Genomic DNA, 26,165 nt, shown 5'->3' with positions numbered 1-26,165 from the left:
TGGCTGTGAAGGCCAAGTAATTGGGTATATTTAAAGCGGAGGTTGATAGGTTTTTTTTAATAAGTATGTGAGTCAAAGATTATGGAGAGAAGGATAAAGAATGGGGTTGAGGAAAAAAAATCAGCTTTGATGTGATGAATGGCCTAATTCTGGTCCCATGTTTTATGGTACTGTTGTCATGACTGTTTTGAATACTGACAGCATATACATATTTGCCTTGTTATCCCACCTGCATTCCACCCCAATGTCCATAAAAATCAAAGGGAAGAAACAGACTACCATTATCTAACTAGCAATATAAACTCTTTGGTCCCAGTTAACCTATATAATAATTAGATTGCATTTCAAAGGGAGACTGTATATGTAAATGATTTCTCTACCTATCCCACCCCTAAGGTGGTCACAAAATACAAGTGAATAGTCTTTCCACCCTTATAATATCTATCTGACATTCCCTGATTATTACGCATAATTCCTTTGTGGTTAGTGCTATTACCCGAAGTATCAGTAACTTTTGTATTTCAGTACTGGGTGACAATTTACAACAGACTTAATGAAAGATAAAAGGTACCAACTCCAAATAAATGCATCTTAACAGATAGAAGTGGGGAAACAACAAACCATCTCACCAGGTTTCCAAGCTGAACGGCTGGTATATAAAACTCACAACTATTCTCAGATGAGGTTTGGTAACATTTTAACTGTATGAAATGATCAAATGAAACACAGAAATAGCATTATTTAAGCAACACACATAAAAGTTGCTGGTGAACGCAGCAGGCCAGGCAGCATCTCTAGGAAGAGGTGCAGTCGACGTTTCAGGCCGAGACCCTTCGTCAAGATGAAGGGTCTCGGCCTGAAACGTCGACTGTACCTCTTCCTAGAGATGCTGCCTGGCCTGCTGCGTTCACCAGCAACTTTTATGTGTGTTGCTTGAATTTCCAGCATCTGCAGAATTCCTGTTAATAGCATTATTTAGAATAGTTGAGGCTAAAATAGCAACCATTCATTTGCAGTCTTCAATTATTATTAAACCATTTGAGATCATTAATACAGTGGTGTCAAAGACCATTGATCATAAATTTACTGCTTCACATATTATTATACACTATACTCTTCCACAACAATATCTGAAAACACAGTATCTGCAGTCCATTGTTTCTAATTCTTTGTGCAAATCACCTATTTGTTATATTATCAACAATGTCAGATTATCAAATAATATATACCTTACTACCAACAAACTAATCCTTTCATAAGTAGATATTCAGAACTGATTTTGTAACTGTTTTATTTTTACAATAAATCTGATGAACTGTACATTAATATTCTTATTAGTATTTCTATTAACCATTTTATACATTTTTGAATAACATTTCTCCAGGATACCATTATACTCTATCCAGATATGCCAGGGTAATTTTATCCAATTTCTTTCCATTATAAACATGTTTTTGCAGCATCTGAACCAAAAAATATTTTTCTTTAAGCTCCAGGGTGACACATTCATCTGTAAAACTTAAATTGCCAAGGGGCCATGGCAATTGCAGGCCAAACTAGCTTAATTAATCTTGTTGACTTCAAATGAAAGGCAGTTGTACATGGAAAGGAGTAGGAAACAGGTCTAATTTCTCGAGCACTCATCTCTAATGAAAGATGCAAGGCAAGAATCTGCACAGTTCAAATGACCTGTTTAATAGATATTTTCACCATTGAGGTTACTTATGGTGTTTTATTTACCTTGACTCCCTTTTACCCAAATTATATCACCCATGACCCTCATAAATTAAACAGCACACAAAAAAGCAACGTACAGCCAGACCCTACATAAAAAGAGCTTTCCCTATCAAGTCTATGTTTCTTCAATTAGAAAAAGATCTTTAAACTTGCAAATTCTGTGATTCTTTCACATCATAAAGATGCTAAAAAACTTTGGCAGTCTGATTCCTTGGTCTCTAACACAATTACACACAGCAACTAAGAGGGAAATTTCAGGGTTCAAGCACAAAGCAGGACTTTGTGCAAAGAGAAGAGCTTGAATCAGTGACTTTCAAAAGACACTGCAGCTGCAAGTAGAGATGAGTAGGTTCAATTTGCACCATGTGCCTGTACTCCTCTGTTGTATGAACATACGCCTCAGCAAAGGGGCTGACATATGCAGCAAGAACCAAGAGAGTCAGAGACCCTCCACCCTCATCCCGAAGATGCCTATCATGCAGGTAAGTGTATTCACTCAAATCTAACAATTCATCGTTTATTTGAAAAGGGAGAACACTGATTTTAAAAAATTTTGTGTTTTTTGCTGTTCAGAATATTCTTGCAATGCCAAAATACTTAAGTCATATAACAAAACAATAAAGCCCAATTTAAAGTGGTCTAGAAAATGAAACCTGGAAATATCAGCAGAAATAATGGAAATTTAAGGCAAGAACAAAAATGTTTCAAGAAGATGACCTTGTGAAGCTAAGTTTCTCTCTCCAAAACTCTTGCTTGATCTGCTGAGTGTTTTTAGCATTTGTTTTCATTTTATTTTGCAGTTCTCATGTTTTGGAACTGCAGCAATTAACTTTTTATTACTATAAAAATGAATTATCTGGCTGTTGGCTTCCCCCTTCCCTTCCAGTCCTGATGAAGGGTTTTTGCCCAAAATTTTGATTGTTTAGATGCTGCCTGACCTGCTGAGTTACTCCAGCATTTAATGTGTGTTGCTTTCAATTTTAAAGAAAATATTAATCTGTTCTTCCAATCCCTGCAATCTCCTTGTGGCTTTGCCTTTCTCCTTCCGAATAACAAAATATTCAGATCCCCAAGTTCCAGCCTCTTGTTCATCCTAACATTTATTCTTCAGCTGTAAAGGCTGGAGAAATTGTCAGTCTCTCCCAAACCCTTCCACCTCTCTATTTTCCTAAGCTATCTTTAAAATTCATACTGTTGACAAAATTTATAACCATCTGCTTAATAACAAGTCAGTTAGTTTTTGCTAGATAACACTTTTGTGAAGCTCTAAAGGAGAGACTTGTTTCATCACAGCACAGAAAAGTTATTTTGTTTTTTTTAAAAAAAGACCAGGGCATTTAAGGTTCTTTGATGCTTCTCATTTTGTTGAAGCATTTGACAAACCTGGTTGTACACAAAAAATGCTCAAAATATAGTGAACGCAGTATTATATCAGTACTGATTATGATCATGAACCACTCATCTTTCCAGTAACGGCCATGTAGACCTTACTATGAACAAACACGAGAACTGCAAACAAAGAATGAACTGCTTTCTATATCTATGCATCACTCACCACACATCCCCAACAATATGCCAATTTGTCTCTCTAATTGATCTGTGGAAACCCTTCACCTCACCACTAGTGAACCCAAACCTTTGTATCTCTGGCAGTAACTGCAGCAGTGAATTACTTAATGATATAAATTATATTCTCTCACAGAAAAGGAAAAGCTTTAAAGGAAAGAATAGGGACATGGGTTAGAACTAAGAAAATTTACAAATCTATTCAACGTCTATACCGAATAAAATACTCTGGATTTATCTGAGAATAAATTTAGTGCCGAGGCAGTGTTACACACTATCTTGCAGTTATATAGCATCTGTAACATGGAAAGCTTAAGGCAAAACATGATGCTTAATCAAAGGAAATAATGTAATAGCATGATTAATTTTAAGGAGGCTCTTATGGAGGAAGTGGAGATGGACAACTTAGGGAAGAGGATTCTGGAGCTAAGGATCGAAACGATCTAAGGTATGGGCAACTGTTTGTCTTTCAAGATGGAGTTCACTGATACTAATATACTATTGGAAGGGAGAAGCCAGAAAACTAACATTCCAGGATTAAATTACCTCAAGAATATCTTTCTTAATGTGCTCAGTATGCTGCCACTAATAATGACCAATATTTAAATTTGTTGATAGTCAGTTCAAAAATATTTCTGCAGAAAAAAACCCCAAGTTTGGGAAAGAGAAAACTAAATGCTAAGTGTTTTCTAATATTTTCAATCGGTCTTGAGGAAAAATTTCATACCAATTGTTAATTTTTATTCAGATTCCTTTTTGGTAAGATACTCAGTTCTAGGCAAGGTGACAAAGGTGGATCAGAAAGGCAAAGTACAACTTGAAAGAATGTAAAAACCTAAATGTATTCTAGGCACATTTGAAAGCAAACTACTATAGTTAATTCCTTATTTTACCACTTTTACATCACATGTTCTCCTTTCTATTATGAAGGTTTTACCATATGGTCAACTTGTGCAAGGCACAAATTTAAGTAGCCAAATCTTTAAGCTGTAAAAATGTGTATAGGTTTGACTCTGGTACCGAAGTGATGAATACAAGTAAACACACAGATACTAAATGTCTGAAAGGAAGCAAAACAAAAGAGGGCACCTTGTAGTGAACAGTGAAAACAAATCAGAAGCACCATCAGAGACTACTAGACAGGTATATGGAGGAATTTAAGGTGCGGGGTTATATGGGAGGCAGGGTTTAAAGGTCGGCACAACATTGTGGGCCAAAGGGGCTGTACTGTGCTGTACTATTCTATGTTCTATAATGATGCATTCATACAGGGACATACAAAAACAAGCAGCTTCCCTCATCTTTAGATAAGCTTTTAAAATTTAAAATGTAAATTTTACAGACTGAAATAAACATCTTCTGTCAGCCTGAAGCAAGCATTAATATTTATACAGACCTGATTTCACAGGAAATAGAATGCAATGCCAACTTCCTGTGAAAATATTTATCCCCTTCAATAAACTGTCCAGGTGCTAGCAAGTCATTTCAACACTATTGTCTACCTCCAGGCGGCATAAACATTTTCGAATTAAAACCAAAGGCACCAGCCACAAACCTGGACTCCAGGGTTTAAAGAAAAGAAAAAAGATCTTTCTGCACATATGAACCAGAAATTATTATTTACCACTGTGTGATATAAATCACAAAAGTGGCTAGTTGAACAATGGTCAGCATTTTAACTACATTAAAATTCATCCTGCAATTAATGGCATATTTTCAAGTGCAGTTCTAGCCACGATACACTGCTTTTAGTGTTATACTGTTATACAATTAGTTAAAACACATTAAGGTATAGCTTAGAACAAACCTGAATTTTTCTAATGTCCTTCATAACATTAATAACCTCTGTGGTATCTGTTAAATAGTACAAGGTGCTTTGAGTCTTCAGTATTGAAATCCAGTTAGAGGAAACAGTTTACTTTGACATTAAAATGTATCTTCCCAAGACATACTTAATAAAATGTTATTATTTTAAGAATAGGTAACTGCCATCCAATGATGCAATGGGTCAAACTGTTTGGTACATAGGATACATTTTAAAGTCTAACGGCATGTGTGAATAATATTTAATTCAGTGGCAGCATTTTAAAAAGATAGTGGTTTGAAAAAGACATTTGCCAGTTTTTAGCCAAAGTCCACAGCAACTAAGGCAGTTTGAGGAGACAAGAGCATTAAAGGGAATGCACAAAACCATTCAGTGCATCACCATAAACACAGCACCTTGCCCAGTAACAGACGAACCTCACGCATGTGAACACACACACACTAAAGCACAGTTATTTACAAAGCAAAGAGGGCATCCTTAGATCGGTCCTGTTTCTTCATATTTGCACCTGGCACTGGTGAAGGAGAGTTGTTGCTGGAGGTAGAGGGTGGCAGACTTGGGACTCTCTCTGCTGCTTTTGCTCTTTCTTCCAAAAACTTGTCAAATTCTACAATGCAAAATACAAATAAGATATAACAAGCTCTTGAAGACAGCTTGCTCCTTATAGATTGAACCTACTGAAATTTGTCAGCCCCAGTTGAGACAATGAGCAAATAACATGATTCTACAGCAGTGTACCTTGAAGCACCATCCAGAAAATCAGGTACTTGGAGAAGTTACCCAAATAACCTGCTCTTTGTCATAGTCTCCTCACCATCTTTTCCATGCCTACGAACTCACCACAGGAGAAATAAGAAATTGGTGCTTTAACCTTTCTGCTCTCACTGCTTATTTCTGGGTTTTACAAACAGACAAAATGATAAGGTATCTTGAAGTAACATTTAAACACATTTTATGAGTTTAGTATTTCAAAGGCTGATCCAAGACAGTTAGCTTTGCTAAAAAACTATATAAAGAAGATGCTGTGAAGCAAACTCACCTTCACTTGTAACCCCTTCTTCCGCCTCATCACCTGTCTGAAATTAAAAGCAAAATGTCATTTTAACTTCAGTCTGCTACAGCTAGAAAATACCCCTTGCATATTAACATAATAAGTCAAATCTGGAACAATTTGTTCTATTCTCTCAATAAGAATCATTGCTTGAAAAGAAGGCATGGAATTTGGCCCATAATTTATCTTTCTTGATTACATTTAAAAAAAATTTAGACAGTGCGTAACAGAAGAATATAATGCCACCAAATAATTAAAATGTTTAAAATCATGCAGAAGCACACTGTAAGAAAACCAGTGAAGATAAATTTGCAGAGTTGAGGGATTGAGAAGAAACTAATAATGGCATTAAACAAATAGTTCACTCTCCTCTCCCATGCACTGCTCCACTGAAAGTCAATGAAACACTGATAATATTTTTTATTAGCTAGAAGTTTCTGATTTTGAAACCAGATGGTTTTCCCCCTCCCATATTTTGAACTGTTATTCAGAAACTAAGTTAACCATAATGTTTAGAACGTCCTACATTGGAAGTCTTGATGAAGGATTACGGCCCGAAGCATTGACTGCTTTTTTCCATAGATGCTGCCTGGCCTGCTGAGTTCCTCCAGCATTTTGTATGTGTATGTTGGGTCAGCTTAGTTTTTCTAATATAAAACTAGATTGACCGCATCTCATTTCAATTGACCATATATTGCTCCACAACTGGATAATGCTCTTGTTTATTTCTGCAGTGAAAAATGGGGCAGGAAGCAGCAACATTTTCTGAACATTAAAATGCTGCCAATCATGAGTTGTCAATATAGTGTTTTCCCATAACCTTGCACTACCACTACACCATGGTAAAATATCAGTTATCATAAACTTTCCCAACTGAAGTTTCAAGAGTTCAACAAACTACATATGACTAGGTAAGTCATTTTGTGAATATTAAGTGCAGTGGGAAAAGGAATGGATTTATATTTGGATCTCATGCACACTTTGTCAAGATGTATGTGAAAGTGATTACTAGAATTTAGGAGGGTATATAGCAACAAGATGATATAGATGTGACATATATTTTAAAAAAAACTTCTAGGGCTGTCTTTTAAAAAGAGAAGTCATGAAATAAGATGAATATTTTGAACAATGGAGTATATGAGGAATGAGAGGAATAAATCGGGCATTATTGTTAAGACCATAAGACATAGGAGCAGAATTAGGCCATTTGGCCCATTGAGTCTGCTTTGTCTTTCAAACATGGCTGATCCTTTTTCCCCCTCCTCAGCTCCACTCCCCAGCCTTCTCCCTGTAACCTTTGATGCCTGTCATTCTCCGCCATAAATACACTCAACGACTTGAATCCACAGCTGCCTGTGATAACAAATTCCACAAATTCACCACCCTTTGGCTAAAGAAAGTTCTGTGCATCTCTGTTTTATCCTGAGACTGTACCCTCTTGTTCTTGACTCTCCCACCAAAGGAAACATGCTTTCCACATCTACTCTGTCTAGGCTTTTCAACATTCGAAAGGTTTCAATAAGATCACCCCTCATCCACCTAAATTCCAGTGAGTACAGGGCCAGAGCCATCAAATATTCCTCATATGATACCACTTTAATTTCCAAAATCAACCTTGTGAACCTCCTCTGAACCCTCTCCAATGCCAGCACATCTTTTCTTAGATAAGGAGCCCAAAACTGTTCAGAATACTCAAGATGAGGCCTCACCAGTACCTTATAAAGCCTCAGCATCGTATCCCTGCTCTTATATTCTAGACCCCTTGAAATGAATGCTAATATTGCATTTGCCTTCCTCACCACTGACTCTACCTGCAAGTTAACCTTTACGGTGTTCTGCACAAAGACTCCCAAGTCCCTTTGTAACCTCAGATTTGTTGATTTTTCTCCCGGTTTGGAGAATAGTCTGCACATTTATTTCTTCTACCAAAATGCAGAACCATTCATTTTCCAACATTATATTTCATTTGTCACTTTCTTGCCCATTCTCCTAATCTAAGTCTTTCTGAAGCCTTCCTGTTTTCTCAACACTACCTGCTCCTCCACCAAACTTGGCAACAAAGCCATCTATACCATCATCTAAATCATTGATATATATTATTTTAAAAAAGCGGTCCCAACACTGACCCATGCGGAACACCACTAGTCACTGGCAGCCATCCTTTTATTCCCACTCGCTGCCTCCTACCAATCAGCCAATACGCTAACCATGCTAGTAACTTTCCCATAATACCATGGGTTCTTAACTTGGTAAGCACAGTCATGTGTGGCACCTTGTCAAAGGCTTTCCGAAAATCCAAATATAGAACATCCATTACATTCCCTTTATCTATCCTACTCGTAACCTCCTCAAAGATTTCCAGCAAGTTCTTCATGCAAGATTTTCCCTTAAGGAAATGCTGACTTTGTCCTATCTTGTCCTGTGTCACCAAGTACTTGACTTCAACATCTTCCCATCCACTAAGGTCAAGCTAATTTCCTCTCTGCTGCCTCTCTCCTTCCTTAAAGAGTGGAGTGACATTTGAAATTTTCCAGTCCTCTGGAACCATGCCAGAGTCCAATGATTCTTGAAAGATCATTATTAATGCCTTCACAATCTCTACTTCTACCTCTTTCAGAACCCTAAAGTGCAGTTCATCTGGTCCAGGTGACTTATGCACCTTTTAGGTCTTTCAGTTTTTTGAGCACCCTCTCCCTTGTAATAGTAACTGCACTCACTTATCTTCCCGCACACACTTTAACATCTGGCACACTGCTAGTGTCTTCCACAGTGAAGACTGTCGCAAAATACTCATTTAGTTCATTTGCCATCTCCTTGTCCCCCATTATTATTTCTCTGGTCTCATTTTTAGCGGTTCTATATCCACTCTCATTTCTCTTTTATTTTTTATATACTTGAAAAAAGCTTCTTCTATCCACCTTGATACTGTTTGCTAGCTAGCTTTCAAATGTCATCTTTTCCTCCTAATGACTCTCTTAGCTGTTTCCTGTAGGTTTTTTAAAAGCTTCCCAATCATCTATCTTCCCGCTAATTTTTACTTTGTTGTATGCCCTCTCTCTTGCTTTTACATTAGCTTTGACTTCCCCTGTCAGCCACAGTTGTGCTGTTTTGCCATTTGAGTATTTCTTCGTTTTTGGAATACATCTACCATGCACCTTCCTCATTTTCCCCAGATACTCGAGCCATTGTTGCTCCGCTATCATCCCTGCAGCATCTCCTTCCAATTTACTTTGGTCAACTCTTCTCTCATATCGCTATAATTTCCTTCACTCCACTGAAATATTGTAACACCAGACTTTAATTTCTCCCCAAATTTCAAGTTGAACTCAATCATATTGTGATCACTGGTCCTAAGGGTTCTTTTACCTTAAGCTCCCTAATCGTCTCCGGTTCATTACATAACACCCAATCCCCTAGTAGGCTCAACAACAAACTGCTCTAAAAAGCCATCTCGTAGGCATTCAACAAATTCATTCTCTTGGGATTCATTACCAACCTGATTTTCCCAATCGACCTCCATGTTAAAATCTCCCATGACTATCATAACATTGCCCTTTTGACATGCCTTTTCTATTTCCCATTGTAACCTTCAGTCTGCCTTCCAGCTACTGTTTGGAGGCCTGTATCTAACTGCTATCAGAGTCCTTTTACCCTTGCAGTTTCTTAAACTCAAACCACAAGAATTCAACATCTTCTAACCCTATGTCATATCTTGTCTAATGATTTGATGCCATTCTTTACCAGCAGAGCCATGCCACCCCCTCTGTCTACTTTTCTATTCCTCCAATACAACATATAACTTTGAACATTCAGCTCTCAATTACAACCATCTTTCAGCCACGATTCAGTGACGCCCACAACATCATATCTGGCAATCTGTAATAGTGCAACAAGATCATCCACCTCATTTCTTATACTCCATGCATTGAGATATAACACTTTGAGTACTCTAACTGCCACCCTCTTTGTTGCTGCATCCCTAATGCACTGATACTTACCCTGCTGGCTGCAATTATGTCCTATCATCTGTCTGCCCTTCCTGACAGTCTGACTGCGCACTATCTGTTTTTTTTCCTCATCCGTCCTATCCTGAGTCCCCTCACTCTGGATCCCACCCCCCTGCCAAATTAGTTTAAACCCTCACCAAAAGCTCTAACAAACCTGCCCGTGGGAATATTGGTCCCCTCAGGTTCAGCTGCAACCTGTCCCTTTTGTGACTTGCCTAATATTGATTGGCACCTGATTAGTTCCAATGATTTAGACGGGGCAGAGTTTGTTAAGTGTGTCTAGGACGGATTCCTGTCACAGTATGTTGACAAGCCGACTAGGGGGAATGCCATACTAGATTTAGTATTAGGTAACAAACCGGGTCAGATCACAAATCTCTCAGTGGGTGAGCATCTGGGGGACAGTGACCACCGCTCCCTGGCCTTTAACATTATTATGCAAAAGCATAGAATCAGAGAGGACAGGAAAATTTTTAATTGGGGAAGGGCAAATTATGAGGCTATAAGGCTAGCACTTGCAGGTGGGAATTGGGATGATGTTTTTGCAGAGAAATGTACTATGGACATGTGGTCGATGTTTAGGGATCTCTTGCACGATGTTAGGGATAAATCTGTCCCGGTGAGGAAGACAAAGAATGGTAGGGTGAAGGAACCATCGGTGACAAGTGAGGTGGAGAATCTAGTCACGTGGAAGAAGGCAGCATACATGAGGTTTAGGAAGCAAGGATCAGATGGGTCTATTGAGGAATATAGGGAAGCAAGAAAGGAGCTGAAGAAGGGGCTCAGGAGGGGAAGAAGGGAGCATGAGAAGGCTTTGGCGAGTAGGGTAAAGGAAAACCCCAAGGCATTATTCGATTATGTGATGAACAAAAGGATGACAGGAGTGAAGGTAGGACTGATTAGAGATAAAGATCGGAAGATGTGCCTGGAGGCTGTGGAAGTGAGCAAGGTCCTCAATGAATACTTCTCTTCGGCATTCACCAATGAGAGGGAACTTGATGACCGTGAGGACAATATGAGTGAGGTTGATGTTCTGGAGCATGTTTATATTGAGGGAGAGGAGGTGTTGGAGTTGTTAAAATACATTAGGACAGATAAGTCCCCGGGTCCTGATGGAATATTCCCCAGGCTGCTCCACAAGGCGAGGGAAGAGGTTGCTGAGCCTCTGGCTAGGATCTTTATGTCCTCATTGTCCACGGGAGTGGTACCGGAGGATTGGAGGAAGGCGAATGCTGTCCCTTTGTTCAAAAAAGGTAGTAGGGATAGTCCAGATAACTATAGACCAGTGATCCTTATGTCTGTCGTGGGAAAGCTGTTGGAAAAGATTCTTAGGGATAGGATCTATGGGTATTTAGAGAATCATGGTCTAATCAGGGACAGTCAGCATGGCTTTGTGAAGGGCAGATCGTGTCTAACAAGCCTGATAAAGTTCTTTGAGGAAGTGACCAGGAATACAGATGAGGGTAGTGCAGTGGATGTGATCTACATGGAATTTAGTAAGGCATTTGACAAGGTTCCACATGGTAGGCTTATTCAGAAAGTCAGAAGGCATGGGATCCAGGGAAGTTTGGCCAGGTGGATTCAGAATTGGCTTGCCTGCAGAAGGCAGAGGGACATGGTGGAGGGAGTACATTCAGATTGGAGGATTGTGACTAGTGGTGTCCCACAAGGATCAGTTCTGGGACCTCTACTTTTTGTGATTTTTATTAACGACCTGGATGTGGGGGCAGAAGGGTGGGTTGGCAAGTTTGCAGACGCCACAAAGGTTGGTGATGTTGTGGATAATGTAGAGGATTGTCGAAGATTGTAGAGAGACATTGATAAGATGCAGAAGTGGGCTGAGAAGTGGCAGATGGAGTTCAACCTGGAGAAGTGTGAGGTGGTACACTTTGGAAGGACAAACTCCAAGGCAGAGTACAAAGTAAATGGCAGGATACTTGGAAGTGTGGAGGAGCAGAGGGATCTGGGGGTACATGTCCACAGGTCCCTGAAAGTTGCCTCACAGGTAGATAGGGTAGTTAAGAAAGCTTATGGAGTGTTAGCTTTCATAAGTCGAGGTACAGAGTTTAAGAGTCGTGGGTTAATGATGTAGCTCTATAAAACTCTGGTTAGGCCACACTTGGAGTACTGTGTCCAGTTCTGGTCGCCTCACTATAGGAAGGATGTGGAAGCATTGGAAAGGGTACAGAGGAGATTTACCAGGATGCTGCCTGGTTTAGAGAGTATGCATTATGATCAGAGATGAAGGGAGCTAGGGCTTTACTCTCTGGAGAGATGGAGGATCAGAGGAGACATGATAGAGGTATACAAGATATTAAGAGGAATAGATAGAGTGGACAGCCAGCGCCTCTTCCCCAGGGCACCACTGCTCAATACAAGAAGACATGGCTTTAAGGTAAGGGGTGGGAAGTTCAAGGGGGATATTAGAGGAAGGTTTTTTTCTCAGAGAGTGGTTGGTGCGTGGAATGCACTGCCTGAGTCAGTGGTAGAGGCAGATACACTAGTGAAATTTAAGAGACTACTAGACATGTATATGGAGGAATTTAAGGTGGGGGGGGTACATGGGAGGCAGGGTTTAAGGGTCAGGCCAACATTGTGGGCCAAAGGGCCTGTACTGTGCTGTACTGTTCTATGTTCTATAAGTCATACCTCTCCCAGAAGAGATTCTAATGATCCAAGAATCTGAAGCCCTGCGCCCTGCCCCAGCTTCTCAGCCATGCATTTATTTGCCCAATCATCCTGATTCTATCCTCACTGGTGCAAGGTAGCAATCCAGAAATTACTTCCTGGGAGGTCCTGCTTCTCAGCTTTCTGCTAGGCTTTCTATAGTTTCTCTCTTCAGGACCTCATTGCTTTTCCTTCCTATGTCATATGTACCAAGACATCCAGCTGCTCTCGCCCCCTCTCCAAAATGCTTTGGATGCAATTCAGGATATCACTGACCCTGGAACGGGTGTTCCGTTCATGCAACAAAGAATCTCCTGTCTGTTCCTCTGACTATTGAGTCCCCTATCACTACCACTCCTGCCTTCTCCCTCTTTCCCTTCTGCACCTTGGACCTATGCTCAGTGCCACTAACCTGGTTTCTGTGGCGTTCCCCTGGGAGGTTATTCCCCACAACAGCATCCAAAACAGTATACTTATTTTAGAGGGGAATGGCCACAGGGGTGCTCTGCGCTAACCGCCTATTTGCCATCACATTTCTTCTCCTGACAGTCGCCCAGCAACCCGCCTCCTGCAACTTAGGAGTTATTTTCCCGTAACTCCAATCGATGATCTCCTCACTCTCCCATACAAGCCGAAGGTCATCCAGCTTCTGCTCCAGATCTATCCAGTTAAAGAAGCACCTTTTAGTTTTGTAAGAAATACAAGGAAGATGAATAGACACCCCTGTGAAAATGGATTCAACATAAAAATATTCATCAACTTGATCTGCTGTGATTTGTTCTGCTATTAATTGTTATATGCTTTTAATTTGGTTGAAATGTTGTGCTATTTAGTTCCCTGAAGGTCCTTTCCATGCCATACATTTTTTTTTTGGTAAAGAAAGCAGATGGGTAGTTTGCTCCCAAGTCTGGTTAGGCTATTAATTCATCATCAACATGAATGCAATACAAGAATAGGCAGTGCATTGTTTCCAGGAACAGCTTCCCCACTTCTGCACACCAATTCTTCCCCAAAACAACAGAAATGTATCTAGTCAACATTACAGATATATTATTATCGTGTACCTCATTATTCTGAGTCACAACTGTGTTGATGTTGGTATTAGCCAAAAGCAAACAGGAATTTATCCTATAACTCGTCAATATGAGGGGCAAGAAGTTATCCTTTTTTACCACTGCCAAAAGAAGCGTTGATCATCAATTGCAAACTTTTCATAACTTAAAAGGTGTAAGTGAACTGGAGCATAATCTAACCTCTCTCCTCAACTCTGCTCTCTGCTACAATTTTTCTGAAAAAGTATCAAAAACATTATAAAAATGTGTATTTATGAAGGCAGATTTAGAAAGATATGGAGAAGATTGAGCAGGTTGGGAATTTTTACACTGGAGCATAGGAAAATGAAGGGTGATCTTATAGAGGTATATAAAATCATGAGGGCAGAGATAGGCAAATGCACAGTCTTTTTCTCAGAGTTGGGGAATCTAAAACCGGAGGACAGAGGTTTCAGGTGAAAAGGGAATGATTTAATAGGAACCTGAGAAGCAACTTTCTTACCCAGAAGGTGGTCAATTTATAGAATGAGCTGCCAGAAAAAGTGTTTGAGTCAGGTACATTGACAACATTTTAAGATACTTGGACAGGTATATTGATATGAAAGGTTTAGGTTTAGAGAAACTCTGGCAAGCGCAAGTATTTTAGATGGAAATCCTGGTCCTCATGGACCAGTTGGTTCGAAGGGCCTGTTTCCATGCTGTGTGACTCTATGACTATCTCCCTTCCGCCAACAGAAATTGGGGCAATATTCCAACAAATGACCAGACATATTTTGCAAGCCAAGGGACAGGATGCAATTCACATTGATAGGACAATGTCATACACAACTTGGAGATTTTTAAAAAAATTTTAAAAAGTAAATAGAAAATATAATTTTACAACAAGTTTTACAGTCGCTTCAAATGTAAATAGTATGAGAAGGTAGGGTGCAGCAGCGTGGTGGGAAAATATAAAAAGGAAAAAAAAACAGCAAGTAAAATCCAATCCAAAACAGAAGTAAAATAGCAAAAGGCTCTCACCACATCAGTGCTGAGCCATTCTTCAACATCGTCCATGAGAGATTGTGCAACAGGAATCTATAAAGCGATGGAAAACCCAAACCAGACAACCAAAGTACAACACAAAATAAAATAAAGCTTATAATGGATATGTAATAATTAAAAATTTACAAAAGGAAATACCGCACTGAAATATAATCAGAGAAATAACATGATAACATTTAAAATGTATCAACACACACTTTAAAAGTAAATGTACATGAAGCAAATGATGGCATCTTTTTAAGGCTACCAAATTGCATTGGATAAAATTTTATTCATGGCCAATTTGAAAAACTTAGGAGACTATATTACTACCATCAGGATAAATGCTAAGCTGTAACATTGATTGAGACAATACACATCAAAGTTGCTGGTGAACGCAGCAGGCCAGGCACCATCTCTAGGAAGAGGTACAGTCGACATTTCGGGCCGAGCCCCTTCGTTAGGACCAACTGAAAGAAGAGCTCGTAAGAGATTTGAAAGTGGGAGGGGTAGGGGGAGATCTAAAATGATAGGAGAAGACAGGAGGGGGAGGGATGGAGCCAAGAGCTGGACAGCTGATTGGCAAAAGGGATATGAGCGGATCATGGGACAGGAGGCCCAGAGAGAAAGAAAAGGGGGACGGGGGAAAAACCCAGAGGATGGGCAAGGGGTATAGTGAGAGGGACAGAGGGAGAAAAAGGAGAGAGAGAAAAAGAATGTGTGTATATAAATAAATAATGGATGGGGTTCGAGGGGGAGGTGGGGCATTACCGGAAGTTAGAGAAGTCAATGTTCATGCCATCAGGTTGGAGGCTACCCAGACGGAATATAAGGTGTTGTTCCTCCAACCTGAGTGTGGCTTCATCTTTACAGTAGAGGAGGCAGTGGATAGACATATCAGAATGGGAATGGGACATGGAATTGAAATGTGTGGCCACTGGGAGATCCTGCTTTCTCTGGCAGACAGAGCGTAGGTGTTCAGTGAAACGATCTCCCAGTCTGCGTCGGGTCTCGCCAATGTACAGAAGGACACATCAGGAGCACCGGACGCAGTATATCACCCCAGCCGACTCACAGGTGAAGTGTCGCCTCATCTGAAAGGACTGTCTGGGGCCCTGAATGGTGGTAAGGGAGGAAGTGTAAGGGCATGTGTAGCACTTGTTCCGCTTACAAGGATAAGTGCCAGGAGGGAGATCAGTGGGGAGGGATGGGAGGGACGAATGGACAAGGGAGTTGCATAGGGAGCGATCCCTGTGGAAAGTGGGGGGGGGGCGGAGGGAAAGATGTGCTTAGTGGTGGGATCCCGTTGGAGGTGGCGGAAGTTACGGAGAATAATATGTTGGACCCGGAGGCTGGTGGGGTGGTAGGTGAGGACCAGGGGAACCCTATTCCTAGTGGGGTGGTGGGAGGATGGAGTGAGAGCAGATGTGTGTGAAATGGGGGAGATGCGTTTGAGAGCAAAGTTGATGGTGGAGAAAGGGAAGCCCCTTTCTTTAAAAAAGGAGGACATCTCCCTCATCCTGGAATGAAAAGCCTCATCCTGAGAGCAGATGCGGTGGAGACGGAGGAATTGTGAGAAAGGGATGGCATTTTTCCAAGAGACAGGGTGAGAAGAGGAATAGTCCAGCTAGCTGTGAGAGTCAGTAGGCTTATAGTAGACATCAGTAGATAAGCTGTCTCCAGAGATAGAGACAGAAAGATCTAGGAAGGGGAGGGAGATGTCGGAAATGGACCAGGTAAACTTGAGGGCAGGGTGAAAGTTGGAGGCAAAGTGAATGAAGTCAACGAGCTTAGCATGCGTGCAGGAAGCAGTGCCAATGCAGTCGTCGATGTAGCGAAGGAAAAGTGGGGGACAGATACCAGAATAGGTTTGGAACATAGATTGTTCCACAAAGCCAACAAAAAGGCAGGCATAGCTAGGACCCATACGGGTGCCCATAGCTACACCTTTAGTTTGGAGGGAGTGGGAGGAGCCAAAGGAGAAATTATTAAGAGTAAGGACTAATTCCGCTAGATGGAGCAGAGTAGTGGTAGAAGGGAACTGGTTAGGTCTGGAATCCAGAAAGAAGCTGAGAGCTTTGAGACCTTCCTGATGGGGGATGGAAGTATATAGGGACTGGACATCCATGCTGAAAATAAAGTGGTGGGGGCCAGGGAACTTAAAATCATCGAAAAGTTTAAGAGCGTGAGAAGTGTCACAAACATAGGTAGGAAGGGATTGAACATGGGGGGATAAAACCGTGTTGAGAAATGCAGAAATGAGTTCGGTGGGGCAGGAACAAGCTGAGACAATAGGTCTGCCAGGACAGGCAAGTTTGTGGATCTTGGGTAGGAGGTAGAAATGGGAAGTGCAGGGTGTGGGAACTATAAGGTTGGTAGCAGTGGATGGGAGATCCCCTGAGCGGATAAAATCAGTGATGGTGTGGGAGACGATGGCCTGGTGCTCCTTAGTGGGGTCACGATCGAGGGGTAATTAAGAGGAGGTATCTGCGAGTTGTCGCTGTGCCTCGGCAAGGTAGAGGTCAGTATGCCAGACAACAACAGCACCCCCCTTATCTGCGGGTTTTATAGTAAGGTTAGGATTAGTGCGGAGGGAGTGGAGAGCAGAGCATTAGGACGGTGCGAGGTTGGAATGGGAACAAGGTGCGGAAAAGTCCAGACGGTTGATGTCCTGTCGGCAGTTAGCAATAAAGAGATTCAGAGCAGGCAGAAGACCAGAGTGGGGTGTCCATGAAGAGTTTGAATGCGAGTTTGATTGTAATCTATGGGGATTTAGCTGTGTGGAGCAACAGAGCCCTTTGCCTTCTAATAATGGGCCTTTTAGAGTGTGCCACTGTCCTCCATGTTACTGGGTATTTTTATTCTAGGGTAATGCATCAGTGGTTTGCGGAAATACCCTGCTTCCTTAAAATAGTTATGTGGTGGTTCCCTCAGCTACCAGCAGAGTGAGTGCTACAAACTCAAGAGTTGTTAAGCATAAAATGGGCATTTGCACAATAGAACTTCAGAATTGCAAAAAATCACACAAAAGAATTCTCAAAAGTGAGTTTCAAGTATCAGCCATTGTGTCAGGACACATGGAGAGATTCAAAGTACTTTCTGACTGAAAGGAGATAATTTTGATTTGGAAAAAGATCAAAATAAAAAGCGTTCAATCTCGATAGACTGGAGAACTCATCTAGTGAGGCTTTATGGGAGGAACTGAGGAATAAAAAAGATATGACCATGTTAATGGGGCTATATTACAGACCACTCAACTGTCTGTGGGATTTAGGAGAACAAATTTGTAGAGCGATTGTGGACTTGCAAGGAACAGTTGTGATAGTAGGTGCTTTAAACTTTCCACATATTGACTGGGACTCCCGTACTATAAAAGGACTAGGTGGGATAGAGCTTGTCAAATATGTTTACGAAAATTTCCTTCATCAGTATGTAGAAGTTCCAATGAGAGAGTATGCAATACTTGATCTCCTATTAGGGAATGAGACAGGGCGGGTGACAGAAGTTTGTGTAGGGGAACAGCCAGTGACCATAATGCCATTAGTTTCCAGGTAATTATGGAAAAGGATAGGTCTGATCCTCATGTTGAAAATTTTAATTTGAGAAAGTCCAATTTTGATGGAATCAGAAAGTATCTGAGAAGTGTGGATTGGGAAAGGCTGAATCCCCATAGATCACAAAGGTGTACATGGGAATTGGGAGGCCTTCAAAAGTGCAATTTTGAGAGTACAAAGCTAATATCCTGGCAGAAATATTTAAAATGTCCTTAGCCATGGGTATTGTGCTGGAGGATTGGAGTTGTTTAAAAAAGGCTCCAAAAGTAAACCAGGTAATTATAGGCTGGTGAGCCTGACATCAGTAGTAGGTAAATTATTGGAAGGTGTTCTGAGAGATCGGATATACAAGTATTTGGACAGCTAAGGGCTGATTTAAGGATAGTCAGCATGGCTTTGTGCATGGTAGATTGTATTTAACGAATCTTGTAGAGTTTTTTGAGGAGGTTACCAAGAAAGTAGACGAAGGAAAGACTGTGGATGTTGTCTATATGGACTTTAGAAAGGCCTTTGACAAGGTCCCACATGGGAGGTTAGCTCAGAAGGTTCAGACACTAGGTATCCATGGAGAGGTTGTAAACTGGGTTCGAAATTGGCTATGTGGGAGAAGACAGAGAGTGGTAGTCGATGATTGCTTATCAGACTGGAGGCCTGTGACTAGTGGTGTGCCTTCACGATCTGTGCTGGGACCATTGTTGTTTGTTGTCTATATCAATCATCTGGATAATAATGCGGGAAATTGGATCAGCAAGTTTGCTGATGACACTAAGATTGCAGGTGTTGTGGACAGCGAGGAAGGCTTTCGAAGCTTGTACAGGGATCTAGACCAATTGGAAAAATGGGCCAAAAAATGGCAGATAGAATTTAATGCAGACAAGTGTGAGGTGTTGCATTTTGGAAGGACAAGTCAAGGTAGGACATACACAGTAAATGGTAGGGCACTGAGCAGTGTGGAGGAACAAAGAGATCTGGGAGTTCAGATACATAATTTCCTGAAAGTGGCATCACAGGTAGACAGGGTTGTAAAGAAGGCTTTTGGCATCCTGGTATTCATAAACCAAAGTATTGAGTACAGGAGTTGGGAGGTTATGGGGAGGTTTTATAAGACATTGGTGAGGCCAATTCGGAGTATTGCGTACAGTTCTGGTCACCTAACTATAGGATGGATATCAGTAAGATTTAAGGAGTGCAGAGAAGATTTACTAGGATGTTGCTGGGTCTTCAGGAGTTGAGTTACAGGGAAAGATTGAACGGGTTAGGACTTTATTCCTTGGAGCGTGGAAGAATGAGGGGAGATTTGATAGAGGTTTACAAAATTATGAAGGGTATAGACAAGAGTAAATGTGAATAGCCTCTTTCCACTTAGATTAGGAGAGATAAATACGAGAGGACATGGCTTTAGGGTGAAAGGGGAAAGGTTTGGGGGAACTTCTTCACTCAGAGAGTGGTGGGAGTGTGGAACAGGCTGCCATCTGACGTGGTAAATATGGGCTCACTCTCAAGTTTTGAGAATAAATTGGATAGGTACATGGATGGGAGAGGTCTGGAGGGTTATGGACTGGATGCAGGTCAATGGGACTACCGAAATAATGTCTCAGCACAGACTAGAAGGGCGAAATGGCCTGTTTTCTGTGCAAATAGACAGGTACAAATGAGGTACTTGAGGAGTATAGGAAATGCAAGAGAACACTTGAGAAAGAAATCAGGAGGGCCGAAAGAAAGCATGAAGTTGCTCTCGCAGACCAGGTGAAGAAGAATTCTAAGGGATTCCAGAAATATGTTAAGAACAAAAGAATTGCAAGGGACAAAATTGGTCCTATGGAAATCAGAATGGTAATCTATACGTGGAGCCAAAAGATATGGGAGAGGTGTTTTTTATCTGTATTTACTCAGGAGACAGACACAGAGTCTATGGAAGCAAGGCAAAGCAGCAGTGAGGTCATGGACCCTGTACAGATTACAGAGGAGAAGGAGTTTGCCATCTTGAGGCAAATTAGGAAAAATCCTCTGGGCCTGACAAGGTGTTCCCTTGTGCCCTATGGGAGGCAAGTGCAGAAATTGCAGGGACCCCAAGAGATATTTAAATCATCCTTAGCAACAGGTGAAGTACTAGAGGATTGAAAGATAGTTAACATTGTTCCATTGTTTAAGAAAGACTTTAAACATAAACCAGGAAATTACAAGTCAGTGAGCATGACATCAGTAGTGGGAAAGATATTGAAAGGCATTCTAAGGGACTGGATACATCAGAGTTTGGATAGATAGGAAATGATTAGGGATAGTGAGCATAGATTTGTGCATGGCAGGTCATGCCTAACCAATGCTATAGAGTTTTTTGAAGAAGTTACCAGGAAAGTTGATGAAGTGGATGTTGTCTATGTAGACTTCAGCAAGGCATTTGACAAGGTCTCTCAAGGGATGTTGGTCTGGAAGGTTCAGTCATTCATCATTTAAGACGAGGTAGTAAACTGAATTTGATATTGGCTTTGTGGGAGAAGCCAGAGTGTGGTAATAGATGGTTGCCTCTTTGACTGGAGGCCTGTGACTAGTGACTCAGGGATCAGTGCTGGGCCTGTTGTTGTTTGTCATCTATATCAATGATCTGGATGACAATGTGGTTAACTGGATCAGCAAATTTGTGGATGAAACCAAGATTGGTGGACAGTGAGACAGTGAGGAAGAATATCAAAGCTTGCAGCAGGATCTAGACCAGCTGGAAAAATAAGCTGAAAAATGGCAGGTGGAATTTAATGTAGACAAGAGTGAGGTGTCAAAACATGAGAAAATCTGCAGATGCTGCAAGTCCAAAGCACACACACATGCTGGAGGAACTCAGCAGGCCAGGCAGCATCTATGGAAAAGAGTAAACAGTCAATATATTGGGCTGAGACCCTTCTTCGAGACTGGAAAGGAAGAAGTGTGAAGTGTTGCACTTTGGGAGGACCAACCTGGGTATTAGGTCTTACATAGTGAGCAGTAGGACACCAAGGAGTGTAGTAGAACAGAATACAGATACATAATTTATTTAAAGTGGCATTACAGGTAGACAGGTCATAAAGAAAGCTTTTGCTATACTGGCCTTCATAGATCAAAGTAGTGAGTACAGGAGTTAGGATGTTATGTTGAAATTTTATAAGACATTGGTGAGGCTCAGGAGTATTGTATGCAGTTTTAGTCATCTACCTAGAGGAAAGACATAAATAAGATTGAAAAAATATAGAGAAAATGTACAGGGATATTGCTGGGACTGGAGGACCTCAGTTATAAGGTAAAATTGAATAGATTAGAACTTTATTCCCTAGAATGTAGAAGATGGAGGGGAGATTTGATAGAGGTATACAAAATTATGAGGGGTATAGACAGGGTAAATGCCAGTAGGCCTTTTCCACTGAGGTTGGGTGAGACTACAAATAGAGGTCATGGGCTCAAGGTGAAAGGTGAAAAGTTTAAGTGGAACATGAGGGGAAACTTCAGAGGGTTGTGAGAGTGCGAAATGAGGTACCAGTGTAAGTGGTGGATGCGATTTTGACTTCAATATTTAATAGTAGTTTGGATATGTACATGGATGGGAGGGTTAAGGGAGGTCTATGGTCCAGGAGCAGGTTGACGTGACTAGGCAGTTTAGATGGTTTGGTATGCCTAGATGGACCAACGGGCCTGTTTCTTCACTGTAGTTTTTCTTTCTTCTACGGGTTTCAGTTACATACCATTTCCCACATTACTATTTATTTTGAAACTGAACATTCTCAGAATATGACTACTGTACTTTCAAGTGAATCATACCTCTCCAAAAATTCAACTGGGTATTTCTGATGTATTAACACTATTGTTCCCTTACTAACTCTTCAGCTTGTCGATCAAGCACCACAATTGCAAGCTACACCTTGCTTGTATATCTGATGCCAGACTTTGATCCATGGGTAGGCCCTGTCCCATCTCAGCTTTCACTCCCACCCATCCCAACCCCGTTCCAGTCCCAGGCTACAATCTTTGACAATTAAAAAGTGCAAAGCCTCAGGCATCATTGGGGGGTACAGTGGTGTGTCCACAGTCAGAGATTTTTGTAATTGCTAGTACCACCACCACCACTTGGGTGTCCATTAATTTCTAAACTCCGTCAGACTTTTTTAAAAGTATTATTAGGGATATAGAGATGTTTTCTCCAACTACTATTTTATCCAATTTTCAGAAGGCTTTAATTAATTAACGGCATCAAAGAGGTAGAGCTTATTTCAAAGACTTTAATAAGCTACTACTCACACATGAGTTCTACTCAAGAATTAAACCCCTGTTTAACAGTAATAAGAAAGAAAATTAGAAAGATTTCACTGACATTTGCCTTACTAAATCAGTAAGCTAGGCAAATATTAAATAGTGAATAAATCTATTTTCATTATTCCACTGAGTGATTAAATCATTTAACATAATTGCTCGAGCATTTGCAAAATAATTCAATCATACATTACCACAGTGTGAATTATTATGGTTCTTCTTGCAGCTTTTCATTGACGAGATTCAGAAAAACAAGGATTAAATGACCATCACAAAGCCAGTCACTTCTTTGTGGCATGATAGTAATCCTTATTCATACTAATCTGTTTATTTATTTCTGTACTGAGATACAGCACGGAATAGACCCTTCCGACCCTTCAAGCCTCACCACCCTGCAACCCCTGTTTTAACCCTATACTAATCCACGGGACAATTTACAATCACCAGTTAACCTTCTAACTGCTACATCTTTGCATTGTGGGAGGAAACCAGAGGATCCGGGGAAAACCCACATATCCCGGGGAAGGAAGTACAGACTCTTTAGAAGTTACTTTGGAACTGAACTCCAAACTCCTATGCCTCCAGCTGTAATATGGTGGTGCTCCACTACACAATAATGTGTTGCAGTTCCTTTTATATGGCTGCACACTGAGGCAAGAAAGGCAAGACTTCCTGTAAAGATGGTGTTGGTGAGACATGATGATGCTTTACAAGCAGCTAACAAAACTACTAACTATTCTTTTAATAACACTTTTTCTGGACTACACAGAATCCACAGCCTGTAACTTCTCTTTGGGAGTTATATTTTGAAGAGTCTGTACAACCTGGCATTTTGTGGTATCCTGAAGGATTCAGCGAGTTGCACTCTCAAGAATGCAGGTAAGGCCACAGCAGCCATTACTAGAGTAGACTTGAGGCTAGATTGAAGCAGTGAGGTTCAGGCTCTAGAGCACATAATGAACCAATGTTTGGCCAATTTAAGCACTGATCAAGATTTAAAAGATCAAGGTGTTGAGGCTGAGGATGGAGGATGAAGGATGACCCAGTGTTCAGCTACTCCTTGAGGTTTACTCGCCTCAGCGCTGAATGACTCTTCAGCTGTGGCCTGCAACCATGGCCAGTTGCCTCAGTGCTGAACTTGCCCTGTGGCTGTGGCATACAGCACTGGGCTCCTGGACTGGCTTCGCTTGCCTCAGTGCTAAACAGGCTCCAGGAGAGAAATGTGAGCACGAGCTACCATGAAGAGAAGCTCAGAGACGAGACAAGGGGCTATGATCAACTATATTTCTCACTGATAAAAGCGTAGAGAAAGATTGAAGTATCAAGGCAAATGCGCAGGACAAAGGAGAGTCAGTGGATGCTGTTTACTTGGATTTTCACAGGGCCTTTGACAAGGTGCGACACATGAGACTGCTTAAGAAGTTAAGGGTCCATGGTATTACAGGAAAGATACTAGCATGCATAAAGGATTGGTTGCTGGCAAGAAGCAAAGAGTAGGAATAAAGGCAACCTATTCTGGTTGCCTGCTGGTGATTAGAGGTGTTCCACAGAGGTGGGACCACTTCTTTTCATGTTAATTGTCACCGATTTGGATAATGGAATTGATGGCTTTGCGCCAAGTTTGTAGACGTACAAAGGTAGGTGAAGGGGTAGGTAATGTTAAGGAAGCAGGGAGTCTGCAGATTGGAAGAATGGATAAAGAAGTGGCTGAAATATAATGTAAGGAAGTATATGGTTATGCACTTTGGTAAAAGGAATGAAGGCATAGACTATTTTCTAGCAACATACATGAAAGTTGCTGGTGAATGCAGTAGGCCAAGCAGCATCTATAGGAAGAGGCGCAGTCGACGTTTCAGGCCGAGACCCTTCGTCAGGACTAGACCTGACGAAGGGTCTCGGCCTGAAACGTCGACTGCGCCTCTTCCTATAGATGCTGCTTGGCCTGCTGCATTCACCAGCAACTTTGATGTATGTTGCTTGAATTTCCAGCATCTGCAGAATTCCTGTTGTTTGAGACTATTTTCTAAGTGGGGGAGGGAGAAAATTCAAAAATCAGAGGTGCAAAGGGACTTGGGAGTCCTTGTGCAGGTTTCTCTAAAGGTTAACATGCAGGTTGAGTTAGTGGTAAGGAAAGCAAATGCAATGATAGCATTCACTTTGAAAAGATTAGAAGATAAGAGCAAAGATATGAGGCTGAGGCTTTATAAAGCATTGGTCAAACAACACAGAGTACTGTGGGCAGTTTTAGACTCCTTTTCTAAGAAAAGATTTGCTGGCATTGGAGAGCATCTAGAGGAGGTTCATGAGAATGATTCTGGGAATGAAAGGGTTAATGTATGTGCTGTGTTTGATGTACTCACTGGAGTTTAGAAGAATGAAGGGAGGATCTCATTGAAGCCTATTGAATATTGAAAGGCCTAGATAGAATGGATGTGGAGAAGATGATTCCTATAATCGTCATCATCGTGGCTATCCCTCGAGGTCAAGGATGATGGTCTTCGTTCTGCTGATCTACTTATGGGCTCTTAAGTGGCTTACGAGTCCAATCTTGGCTTTGAAAGTTCTTCTGCATTCAGGACAGGTAGTTCCAGATGTCGGATCAGGCTTTGGTTGTTGCTGCCTCTCTTTCCATTTTCTTCTCTTTTCTTCTGATTCTGCATAACTGTTGGCTTCGAAAGTTGCTGTTCCTTCTTAATGATGGTTTGCCAGAGTTTCCTGTCCTTAGCATTGGTCTCTCAATTGTTGATGTCCATGTTACATTTCTTCATGTTGGATTTCAAGACGTCTTTGAATCTCTTCTGTTGTCCGCCTCTTTTACGTTTGCCTTCTTTAAGCTGGGAGTAGAAGATTTTTTTCAGCAGACGTTCATCTTTCATCCGAACAACATGACCGCTCCATCTTAGTTGGTTCTTGATGACGTAGGCTTCAATGCTTGTTGTTTTTGCTTCATTTAGCACACTGACGTTGGTTCTTCTATCTTCCCAGCTGATATTTAAGATGTTTCGAAGACAGCGTTGATGGAACTTTTCAAGTGCCTTCAGATGTGGTCGGTAAGTTGTCCAGGTTTTTGATGCATACAGGAACGTTGGGATTACCGCTGCTTTGTACACTAACATTTTGGTGTCTGTTTGGATGTCACGATCATGAAAGACTCTTGTTCGGAGACGTCCAAAAGCTGATGCACATAAATAGGATTGATGTAGACTGGCAAATAGGACATGGCAAAAATCCCATTTCTGCACTGTACAATTAGACCATAAGACAAAGGAGCAGAACTAGGTTATTCAGCCCATCAAGTCCGCTCCACCATTCCATCATGGTTAATTTATTATCCCTATCAACCCCATTCTTCTGCCTTCTCTCCATAATCTTTCACACCCAGACTAATCAAGAAACAATCAAATTCTGCTT

General features: G+C 41.1%; 1 protein-coding gene across 5 annotated transcripts in view; it reads right to left on the bottom strand.

Annotated features, from left to right (window-relative positions):
- Window positions 1-901: 901 nt before the first annotated feature.
- LOC134351835 (TOM1-like protein 2) overlaps window positions 902-26,165 on the bottom strand; it is a 175,696-nt gene continuing 150,432 nt past the window's right edge. For 4 of the 5 annotated variants that reach the window (XM_063058615.1, XM_063058616.1, XM_063058620.1 and 1 more), the window contains 3 exons: window positions 14,926-14,982; window positions 6,168-6,204; window positions 902-5,735 (listed from right to left, as the gene is read on the bottom strand). In XM_063058615.1, coding sequence (XP_062914685.1) covers window positions 5,584-5,735; window positions 6,168-6,204; window positions 14,926-14,982 — 246 coding nt within the window. In that variant the 3' untranslated portion in view covers window positions 902-5,583. The remainder of the gene's footprint in view (window positions 5,736-6,167; window positions 6,205-14,925; window positions 14,983-26,165) is intronic. The other variant, XM_063058618.1, reaches the window with a different exon arrangement.

Source organism: Mobula hypostoma, chromosome 9, assembly GCF_963921235.1.
Source record: "Mobula hypostoma chromosome 9, sMobHyp1.1, whole genome shotgun sequence".
NCBI lineage: Eukaryota > Metazoa > Chordata > Chondrichthyes > Myliobatiformes > Myliobatidae > Mobula > Mobula hypostoma.
This window is presented reverse-complemented; position numbering and strand designations above follow the sequence as displayed.